The sequence below is a fragment of the Manacus candei genome, unplaced genomic scaffold (genome assembly GCF_025592945.1).
Source record: "Manacus candei isolate 608988 ecotype Guabito, Panama unplaced genomic scaffold, ASM2559294v1 h1tg000088l, whole genome shotgun sequence".
NCBI classification, from domain to species: domain Eukaryota; kingdom Metazoa; phylum Chordata; class Aves; order Passeriformes; family Pipridae; genus Manacus; species Manacus candei.
Genome location: NW_026138136.1, coordinates 3,182,787 through 3,194,828, shown reverse-complemented (window position 1 = coordinate 3,194,828; position 12,042 = coordinate 3,182,787). Strand labels below are relative to the sequence as shown.

The following is a 12,042-nucleotide window of genomic DNA, read 5'->3' as shown; positions in this document are numbered from 1 at the left end:
TCTTGTTTGCACAAAGAAAGACCCCCAGTCTTTCTTACACAACCTAGAGGGAGCAGCACCAGGCACCTGTTTTAAATGTGTGCAGTGGCACTGAAGCCGATGGCCTCTAATCATTTGCCGTCATCCATGGGATGTTTTTATCCACATGGGAATGATAAGGTCAAGATTTATCCCCAGAAGGACAGCTGGTCAAAATGGATAGATTTTCTCTAACTGACTGAGGAGGTGTGTAAATATTATTGTATTCAGACTTTCTTATAATGACAATTAAAAAGGCACACGTAAAGTGAACATAGGATTTCTCAGCCTCGTGTTTTAGGATACCATTGATTTTTGCAAGAAAAAATGGTGATTTATGGCAAAAATGCTGTCAAAATGACTCATCAAAAGTTTTGCCCCTAAAGCTCTGCAAACTTAGCTCATCCTGGCAAACTGAACACAGCAAGTTTTTTACACTTTCTCCTTTTCCCGGGAAGCTCAATGCGATTCTTTGCTATCATTATGCTGATCAGCAAAAACTTGATAGGAAGAAAGCAAAAAAGCAGAAAAATTTATCACCAGCTGTGCTAATCCCTCTTTCCCTAACTTCTGACACGAGGTAGATCATGGCAGGGTTAGGCAAACTGAGCACTACCTTTATAGAAAATGCCTCTCAAAGAGTGCAAGTACCTCAAAGAGCTTGAGTACCTCAAAGACCCCTGGGCTTTGCACTCTGTGTCAGGGTGGGTCACTTTTAGCCCTAATTTATTCTGAGGTGTCAGTCTGATCAGAAACGCAACTGATTAACTCTGCAGACTTAAAATAGGCCTCTTGATTGTCTCGGTTTCAATGTAGTTACAGGATTTTCTCTTCCCCCTTCACAATCCTCTTCCCCTTCTATAACTCAAATAAACACAAGGCTCAGTTGCCTACAGCTTTCTGGTTGTCTCGTGTACACACTGTTACACAGGACTGCAACTCAGTACATACAAGAGTCTCCTTTCCTGTAGAAATCTGGCCCATATTTATCCTGCCTAATTCTCAGGCACTTTGTAAGGATCCCCAACCTAGACGTACAGACTTCTCAAGCTCCCCCTAACATCAGTGGAAAGATAGGCATTTTTAGATTATTACAATTTTAGTGGATGAATCATCTTCTGGAGGTGCCCTGTATCCTGCATCAGGTCTGCAAGGTACCTCAAGTCAGAGTGACCACACAGAACACCATAGTTTGCTCCCTTCTTTGAGAAAACCCCAACGTAACACAGAGACTGCTGGTTGCTGTAGAAAGAAAGAGTTCTTGCCTCAGCAAAAGGTGGGAGTGAAAAAGGAGGAGTGAGTACTTTACTTTGACGCTGACAGTATTTCCCTCAGCTAAGTGGCAGGGGGAAGGCAGACAATGCAATCTGGAGGGGTTTTTTTATAACTAGTTCTCCTACACTCCTCCAGTCTGCCACCTGCTATGTAGACCCAGCACATGAAGCACCCACAGCAGAGGATATCCTGGCAAGAGGACTGAAGGATATTTGCTGCTGAAGAATAGGTAAGCCCCTCTTCCAGAAACAGGTTGGACAAATTCATGTTCAGAAGGAACTGCAGCAGCCAGACTCTTTTTAGCCAGACTGGACTCATTACTGTTTCTTGGTATGACTGATGGTGCTAAAAATTGTGTTTGTAAACTGGAACAGAAAGCCCAACAGCAGGAAGACAAACACAAACTCATAATTAATTGAAACCTCACAATATTCTTCAATGGTCTGGTGCCAGTCTAACAAAGCATTAAGAGTGTGAATAAGCCCAATATATACAGTGGTTCTGGGTTGGTCTGTAACACACTTAAAATAAAACATATGCTGAAAGAGCTTGGCTGAATGAGGGCTAGAATGCTCTGTACTCGGCAGCATCCCACTGAGAGCGTCAAGTGGGTAAAACAATAATAGTTTGATGTGGATAGAGAAAGGAAGGGGCAGAGAGGAAAAGCGAATCGACGAGAGAGAGACGCTGAGAAAAAAAACCACTAGAAGTTCTAGAGCAGGCAGAAATTAGAGTGTGGCCTTGAGATGATCTGCACTGGACTCTCAGTCTATATTTTCACAATGTTAAAAAAAACCTGTAAAACAGCATTATAAATGGTGATTTGGAAAGTTAAGGAAGCATTTTCAAGTTCAGGTTGAGCTAATATCTGGTCATCTTCAACACTAACCAGTCCAGTATGGAGTGGTTGTGCAGGAACACTTGTGATCCATAAACAGGCTAAACTGATAGAAAACGTCCATGTGGAACTAATGACAGAACTCGTCCCAAGATGACCAGCACTTCCTTTTCATGTTGGCACTCTTCTTTAGCTCATTAGATCCTACCTACCAACAGAATAAGTGATCCAAAGAAAAAGAACATGACAGAACTAATTTTTTTGCTTTCATGGGGATGTGTGGGTGAGCGTCATGTGTTGTTTCCTAACTACATTCTTCTGGGTGATACTTAGAGTGACACCGATGTGCTCTGGAGGAAGTTGTGTCCAGCCTTTCTTAACCAGCTGAAGGAAGTAAAAAAAGAGAAGAGAGACAGAGAGAGGAAGATACTAGAGGAGTACCTTAAAGTAAAAAGATGTGTTTTGGCACTACGGTGTTTTAAGTTAACTGTTTACAAGACACAATAAACCTGATGTCACTTCTTTCATTCTGGGTGCTCTTTCAAGATGGTGTCTTATCTGAAAGGACTCGAAAATTCAGCAGCAATCTGACATAACGCCTTTTCTTTTAGGCAACATACTACAAATTTCCAAAAACCAAAAAATAAATAGAAAAAGCACAAATATACACTCTCTAATGGATTATATAATGCAAAATAATATGCATTCCTTTAGTTTTACTCAAAGCAAGCAGTGTGGTGAACTAGTGAGTCCTGTGATACTCACTAAGTCTCTTGTCGCTCTCTTCAAAATCACTAAAGAGAACAAATTACCATATATGCCTATAACCATGCATCCTATGCTGTCATCTGCAGCTGTGGTTGAGACAAGACATAGAGCTTTGCAGTTCCAAACAAGTCAGCAGGGTTAATTAAAGGTCCCTGGAACTACTGGAGCTGTTACTGGGGAGACGATTTGACATCCCAAAATGAGAGAACAGCCTTCAGTATATCTTGGGACACTGGGAACAGTGGAATGTCTTTTAGTCTCCAAAATTGAATTTCAGATTTATTCTCTCTTCCTTCATTGGGAAACAGATGTTAGTCCTCCCTGTCATTCTTGCAGAATGGAGAGAGAATATGCCAAAGAGAGTGGTGACTCCTCTCACTTTTCTCCCTCAGCGAAACTGCCAATGGCTAGTATACAAGAGGGTTTGCTGTCTTTGTTTGGGCTATGGACAGCATTCATGAAATCAAGAAGAACAAACAGGTCATTATTCCCAGAGGCAATTTCTCTTTATCTAGAGAGACAATATTTGAATTTGATGCCATCTAAGATACCATACAGTATTTAAATAGGCTATAACTATTATAGATCACAGGGTTATTGTCTGTTCCTTTTTTTGGTTAAACCATCAAGTCATGAACAGTTGTCTAATGCAAAATAAGAACTGGAGCAGTCTATGTAATAATCAAGAAAATTTTGCTCAAGTCAGGATTTTTGGTTTGCCATGTTGTTACTAAAGGCAAACAGCTAGATTGACAAAACAGAGCCCTCCTGCTCCTTCCTATCTTGCAGCCTAATTACATGGATATCCATATGAAACATGGAAGATCCATGGTCAGATTCCCTTCCTGTTGGAATCAGACCAGAGATTGGGCCTTGGGTGTCCCTCTGAGCACCAGCTTGTCCCCATATCATCAGGCACAACAGCCATTCTGCAGCCCATGAAACATATCAAGTTGTTTTAAGACAAAAGATAGTGATAGTCAATAGTCAGATATCCCATGTTCCTCGAAAAGGTCACTCTCTTGGTCTGACTCACAAAAAAAACTTGAACTAGGGTTTGCTAACTACCCGTTGCCTCCAACAGTTCACTACAGGAGAAAAGACTACCTTCCCCAGAGCTAAAGAATGGCATCTGAAACACCCACGTAAATCTAAGCCAAACCTCAAAACAATGCTTAAAAATGTTAAACATTTTAGAATTTTTCAGGTTTCAGATTTCCAAATTTTCTCTTTATTATTTTTTCTCTTTTGGTAGGACTAGCTGAAAATCAGTATATGGCTTGTCATGCTCAAACTGTAGGGAGGAGGCAAGAAGCCATTTCTCATTCTGGGATGCCACACCAGAGGCAAACCTCAAGGCTTTCCTGAATAAGAAATTTCAATACACTATTAATGAGAAAGTCTCAAAAGAACCCTGCCCACCAGCACTTTGTGGTGTAGTGTTCTCTCAGCCATAATCACCTGATTTCCTCTTACAGTTTTTTTTTTAATATCGTTCATCATTATACAATACCATCCGTTTTCAGGTGACCAAATTTCTGGCTGAGTCCGTAAGTTAGCTAACTGCCCTTGGACACCTGAAACCTCTGAATATGTCACTAGAGCTTTGGTCTAATTTAGATCACATGAAAGTATACGCTGTCCTTAAGAGCAAATCAGTAGAGATATACCAGCCTCATGAAATAAAAGAATAAGCAGAAAAGTATATTCATTTTAAACACCATCTCATACAGGTGAGAAAATCAAGAGAAGATTGACAAACACGTAAAATTCTAAAACTTTTATGTACAGAAACAGTCTCCTTTTAAAGGCAACAGTTGCTTGCATTTGTTTAGAAACTTCGGGAATACCAGCAAAATATAGCAAACTCCTGGAAGGCTTATGATCAAAGAAAGGAAGAAATGTGGGCTGTTACCAATTAAAACCTATTTCTAATTATCTCAGGGTGACCTGAGCCAACCACTGGACAACTTTTGGCAAGCAAGCAGTGTCTAACTGAACAAATTACCGTGTTAAAACAGGGCATAATTTTGTAAGGAAAGTTAAGTTTTTGTCCAACACATTTGTTTTTTCTACATTCACTTGGCTTGCTAGGAATTCTGTTCATTGACCTGCATATTCTCTGTCTCCAGGAAGATAACCAAGAACACGTTACCTATGTCTATCTAAAAAGGACATATCTAATATATAGTAAATGATCTAAATCATTGATATGTGCTATATATATGTGCCTGTATGAACATATGCATGTATGTAAATATACATGGAGAGAGACAGAACCTGTCCTTGATTTAGATACCTAAATACACACACATACACAAATACATTAGATATGTATATAAGTATGTATACACATATATGTATGTATTTATAATACATATACGTAAATAGGTGTGAACATATGTCAGTGGACGTTTATATACACAGGAGTAAAAATATTATTGGGAATGTTCTTTCTCACGTTAACGTGCTACTCATTTCGGAAACTTTTTATACAGAGTAAAGCCAACTCCAAAGAGTTATTCTGGTCTTACATGTGTTATCAAAGAAACTAGAATCTGGACCTTAAAGTACCCTTTCCAACTGCAGAAGAAATGAACAGAAATTAATCAAAAAATTGAAAATGCTTTTCTTAAGAAGCAAAGAGTTACACACATACACTAACCCTTCCCCAAAATGCAGGAAGGAAGCATACTGTGCAAACTCCGAAGCCAAAATCTTGGTCCCACAAATGTCATCAGAAATTGGTCAATTTTAGGTTTTATATTTGTCACTGAGCGTTTTATCTCAGTGTTTCCCCAACATTATCTTGTCCCGGGTAAAATGAAGACTGCATGTGGTATTGCTGAGCCCACTGCCTGAAAAGTCGTGGATGCCTGAAATGCAGAAGGAAATCAATATCTATCCCAGTGGAGCTTATATCTATCCCTGGGAAGATCCAGCTCAGGGCACACTGAAGCCCTGTCTCACAGTGATGACACAGTTGCACCGTTATACTACCAGCTTTTCTGAAATGAGTGTGAGGCTCTGTGTAGAGACAACTGCTGCTCCAACTTTAACTGTGTGGTTGTCAGACACCCTTACTCCCAGCTACTCCTGCTGCCATCACTATGCCTCTTCTACTGCAAGAAGCCCAAGGTATGCAGTATGTACTTCAAGAGGCTTTGTTGTTTCAGGAATGAGAAAATTACACTTTAAAAGGTTATGCTCCCCTGTTTTGTACTTACTGGTCAGATTTGGCAGATTATGACATTAGCTTCCTGCTGTTCATCCCAGGAGGCAGAAGGGGTGATATGGTCACATGCACACCCAAAATCTTTAGTACAGCTGTGGAATGCGACTTTTTTCTCACTATTCTCTGATTTTTCTCTCTCAGAAAAGCAGTGTGTGAAATATCTAGGGTATCCTGGCTACCAAAAGGAGCCTGCCTGCCACATGGAGCAGTTTTTCTGATCTAGCTACCTTGCTGAGGGATGAGCTATACTAGCTGTATGGCTTCTAGCTCTCGAGCTGCCTTGATATTAGTATTCCTACACAGAAGACCTAGCTCTGGGCATTTCATTAGGCTTTTCTGGGAATTCAGCAAGTATTCTGAATATTTTTGTACAAACTACACAATTTGCTTGGAAACAGTTTGTTTTTTAGAGGCTATTCCCAGAAAACAATGAAACTGAAAAGAAATAGTTAGATTGCATTTTAATAGAGGTGTCTGACAGCCTAATGTTAATCCATATTTTCAGTGTGGTCATTCCAATACTTAAAAATCATACTCACTTTACCCTGAATATAGCTAAATTAACTGAAATTGCTTGAATCTCCATTAAAGCAAAGCACTGGAGCCTGAAGCTTTCTATTAACAAAGGAGCACTTACCTGTAATCATAGTTAGAGCTGATAGACTTGCTAAGGCTGGGATATCAAGGTTAAGGCTCTTTAAGTTTAAGGAAAAGTCTTTAATAGAGTCGAGCCACTCCCCAAATCCACGAAGGCACTGAAGTCTATGAAGCACAAGTCCATTGCAGAATACAAACTTATCCTCAGCAGTATCAGACCTCAAATAAAAACAATTGAAAAAATTATAAATGCGTCTTCTACTTTACAGCAAAGTGCATAACCAGTATTGAAGCGTCTGTCATTTAAAATCCAAGGCATATTATCCTGAGACATATGTGGGCATTCACGTTTGACAATGTGCTTCTCCCTTGGGGCCAAAGTACAACAAGCAAGCTTCTATGATTGCTTACTTCGTAGAGTTATAAGCCTGAGGTTAGCTGTAGCATGTGGTGTAGACTGTCTAATTAGTTAAGATTTTGGTCCTGCCCAAAGGCATAAACAGAGAAGACATTTTACATTAAATACTGTATGTTTGAACCAAAGGAATACTAAGTGAGTGCATTTTGAAATACAAAACTAATAAAAAGAGAGATTCTGCAACTCTCAGCATTTACGTAGTATCATCTGCATTTTTCAGATTGTAAAAATTGATAAGGAAAAAACAATGGAAAATGCATGCAATAATGCACCACAATACACATAACAGCTTAAACTCTTTTGTATGAAAACCTGTGCGTAAGAGAGAAATTACAGCCAAGCTCTCCTCTCCTTCCCCTCCCCATTGCCAATATCCCCGTTAAAGAACACATGCAAAGGTCATTTTCAACCTAAAGAAACAAGGGCATAATTCAAATCACCAGTTTGCAATTTTGCCAGTCCCCGAGAGTGTTTTCGGGCAAAGTGTCTGAACTAGTGCTACACTGACAAATAGCTTCTCGCTCTACTAAATGACTTGGCATTAAGAATTAAAACAATCTGAACAAGATTTTAAATCATCTTCAACTCTTTCAAAAGGGACAAAGATGTGCATGTGTAAAAGAATGGGGAAAAGAAAAAAGCTTTCACACTGAAGGTGCTTTTCTATAGTTCATGCTTATGAGTATGAAGCAGACTTGTTCAAATAGTATCTGAGGATCAATTTTGATTACTATGTAAAAAGAATATGGGGGAGATCAAATAAAATGAAGCACATTAGCGAGACCTATGCTTTCTTTTTAAATCACCTTCTTGGGTTTTTCTGCAGTGTAAAACAACTTAAACACACTTTGGAGGCAACACGCTGATTTTTTGTGCTTTTTTGGTACAATTGACCATGTTCAAAGATAGTGCCATATTTATTCCTTAAAAATATTTAGATGGATGATTTTTCACATCATCTTAAGAGGAAATGAAATAAATAGTTACCTGATGGAGAGTCTTAGTACAAACAGCTCCAAAAAAGCTGATTCTATGAGTAATGTCTGATCTTCTTTTGGGAGGTCAGTAAATCCTGGGATTTTTTCTGCCCAGCCTCTAGTTATGTCAATGGAGGCAGTCAGAAGATTATAGAATTGTTGTACATGTTCTGCATCTGTGCCTGCAGCAGCCTGATCAGTGGAACAGTACTAAAATGAAAGCCACAGAAAGCAACGTTATATGCATTTAAGGGCATTCTGTGAAACATACAGCATTATTTGCCCGACAACATTTCCTTCTGTGGCAAAGCTGGTATTATTAACAAAGACATAAAAAGTAGGTCTACATCTATCTACTTATTTGGCTACCTTCAGGCATTTTGCTATTCAAATATATATTGCAAAAATATTTCCATGTGTATAGAAGTATTTTCAAATTTATAACTAAAATATAGTATCACGTTTTAAAAGTACCTACATGCTATTAGTAAACAGAAATAAAAACCTGGTGGGTAGGATAATTTGCGTCACAGTAGAAGAGGAACACTATTTGGCTTACTACAATTTAAACAGTTTTCCCATTGATGAATTTGTCTCAGTATGTCAAAAATGCAGATTTCTTCCAAAACCTCTCAAAGTGCATTTTATCTGACAGTGATAGAGACACATAGGATAAATCATGTTTTATCTGACACATGCAGCATTGCTTCATTTGAATACAGAATTGGTTCAAAGTAAACCAGCTGCCCCATATCACCTCTTTTCCTTCAAATTGAAGCATTTGAGGTTTAGCAGAACCTATTATCCTGCTTATATGGCCATAACTCTTCCAGGCTACCATTTGACAGTCTCAGCTTGTTCAACTTCCCTGTGACACTCTGACAGTTCCCTCCCCACTATCTCCTACTTCGTCATCAGTGGATTCCTGTCACCCCTGTGACACTGCTCTCCTCTCTCTTGGCAGAAAATACAATGGGAGTTTCCATGGCTTAGTCTGATTCTGTGCTTGGAAAGCACTGCTGGTTTTCTGAGCAGGTGCTGAATAGTGTGGCATTTATTCTAACAACATCCTCACCATCAGACATCTGGTGGGTTATTTCTGGGAGAGATTTCATACCCACTCTCTCACAAGGACTCAGCCAAATAAAGGTTAGGGTAGTCTCCATGGCTAAAAGTGTGCACACCCTTTGGAAACAATGCAGTTAGGTCTTGAATCCATCAGCCTTAAGGTCACTCTAGCAACTCCCCAAGCCAGAGTAGACGCAGAAAGATGCACAACCCTTTCCCAATCAGTAACAGTGGGCTGGCAGCCTGGGAGGACATTATTATAGCCATGCCACTTGGGCTGCAGATATCACCCAAGTTGCTAACTGCAACCCAAAAGTCACCTCTGTGCAGGACAGAGAGTGGGGGGCAGCAAGCACGTCTTGGGTAGCTGTCCTGTTCTCTGCCTCTCCAAGCTGGAGCTGGTTGCTGTTGGCAGGTGAGGGGTGAAGGACACAGTGTCAAAGTTGCTGACTGATGGGAGAACCACAGCAATCCTAGAGACCTCTCACCGTATCTGGGGCACCAGTACAAGTCCTTAATGACTCTGTTTTGCTTACCCAGCACTAACAGCACGAGTTTCTCATGGTAATCTCCAGCTCACATGCCTAGTCAGCTAGTGAAACACGTGCAATCCTTCTTCTAAAGTACATGTGGAGATAAATTCTGCCCCAGCTACTCCAAAGGATTCTGTGACAGTGAGGCAGGTAGAGGGCACAATACAGAGAATATGGGGAGCAGTGGTAGAAAAATCTGTATGCTGCATCTTTTATATGTTCAGTGCCCCGCCTGATTGGAGCATTTGTGGGTGCTCAAGCAGCATGAACCAACTACTCGTGGCACTGGACTGCAGCAAGATGCACTGAGATAATTAGGGGGTAGAAAAAGATAATTTGATTTTTCAGAGACTATGCATGTTCTGGGCCCTCTTAAAGTGAAGCTGCAGAGCAAGCCTCGACAGTGTTCATTTTGACTCTGAGAGATACACTTTGCTGTGCAGGACTGACCTATGACTCCTTCTTTCTACACAGGGAAACCAAACAGGCTGATGGAAACTCCCGCCTCACCTTAGCAGTACACCTCATGTACTGCTAAGGCAACACACATTCTTGATCCTTTGAGCAGTAAAGAGGAGGGAAAAGGAAAGGAAAAGAAAAAAAGTACTGCCCATTGTGAATGGGTTCATTCTAAATATAACTCATCACAACTCAGCACAATTATGCCAGGTGTTAATTTGTTCCCAGTAGTTATAAAACATTCCTTTAGCAAAAGTAAGGCAAAGTTTTAACATTTTCTAGTGAAGTTGAATGCTGCATTATGTCGCTTAACTGTGAATGCTACAGTATGGTATGCCCCACACAGGGCTCTGAATTAAATGAAATTCATCTAAAAAAATTATAAACTGTATTTGTTATTATAGTCTAGCCCATGAGAGCTATTTTAGAAGAAAGGTAAAAAAAGATATGGAATTGCATAATTTTTAGCTGCTGCAATATGTCACCACTCACTACAAAGAGGTAGCACTTATAAAGAATAGTTAAAATAAAATATTATTTACTTGTAACAGGCTTATGAAGATATAAATAACCATAAACAATATGTATGGTTCAGTTTTATGCACCAAAATCTGTGGGGTTTTTGCATGATTATTTCACTGAGAAGAGGTGATATATGACCTAACTTGTGACCAAGACAGCTGGTAAGCCTGCCCTTGGTCAGGAGGCGAAAGTACGGAAGGGCTACTATCTGCATTTCTAAACCTGCCCTGTGCAAATTGGAGGCAAACCGGGAGAAAGTCAGAAGACAAAGCTCTGCCTCACTCCCTTCCCCAGAGCTCCTCTGGGAATTAAATGAAATCCGACTGTTTCTTGAGGAGGGGGTTGCATGTGTAGCAAGCAACATTAACTTGTATGTTATATCTAAAGAAATTTGAAAAGCCCAGTGTTGGGAAGCCCGGTAGCACAACCTAGCTCTACCCGTTGCCTGCTTTCATCAGTCCTTCATCGATGGCTACAGCTGCAAAAGCCTAACAATAACTTCTCTGCACAGAGGAGAAGCTCTGCTCATTTTTCCAAAAGCCAAGATACGTGCTTAATTTTGTGGCTGGGGAAGGGGGGATTGTTGCCTGAATGCTTCACCCCCCTCTGAAAAGGCAACCATTTCTACTTAAGCTGGTGTCTATTCTCCATGAATAAGGACGGCAAAATATAGGGTCAGTTTCTCATCTCACTTACTTAAAAGTGTGAACTCAGGGAATTGTACTAGTAAACAGGCGTGAGACCAGACTACAGCCCTTGGCAATTGCCTTTTGAAACCAAGTACCTAAATATACTACTGCTCTGGACTGGTAAGTTAAAACCAGTGCTGAGATGAAAAGCAGCCATGTTCTGAACAGAATTGCTTCCAATATGTTTTGGTGAAATTTTGTAGCTTATGTAATTTAGTTTTTGGGTTGGTTTTTTTTTTGGTTTTTTTTGTGTGTGTCTGTGTCTGTGTGTGTGGGTTTTTTGGGAGGGAAGGGATAGACATTTCCCTCCGAAACATTTATCAATATTTTTAAGAGAGTCAACACACTACAGCTTGTAAACATGAAGACCATGCTAAACATTAAGGTCATATCTGCAGAAGTGTCAGGACTGATTCCAAAGCCAGGTTTCCAGATCTGCCTATTTGCGGCGCTCAGCAGGGTCACAGCCTAACTGAACATGCCATAAGTTAGTCTTTACAGGTACACAATTACTCTTCAAAGGAATTTTTTAGCATTGCAGTGTGTTTATGGCATGTCTTATTTAATTAATCTTGTTTTTTACACAGCATTTGTTAAGATTTCCCCTAACTTTTCAAAATAAGTATATAAGGGTTTATGAAAAAT

The 12,042-nt window shown here is 39.9% G+C and overlaps 1 protein-coding gene across 6 annotated transcripts in view; it reads right to left on the bottom strand.

The window, feature by feature from the left end:
* Positions 1-12,042, bottom strand: part of NR4A3 (nuclear receptor subfamily 4 group A member 3) — a 29,496-nt gene that overhangs the window by 5,976 nt on the left and 11,478 nt on the right. For all 6 annotated transcript variants that reach the window (XM_051812728.1, XM_051812725.1, XM_051812730.1 and 3 more), the window contains exons 6-7: positions 8,137-8,336; positions 6,772-6,950 (exon numbers count right to left, since the gene is read on the bottom strand). In XM_051812728.1, coding sequence (XP_051668688.1) covers positions 6,772-6,950; positions 8,137-8,336 — 379 coding nt within the window. The remainder of the gene's footprint in view (positions 1-6,771; positions 6,951-8,136; positions 8,337-12,042) is intronic.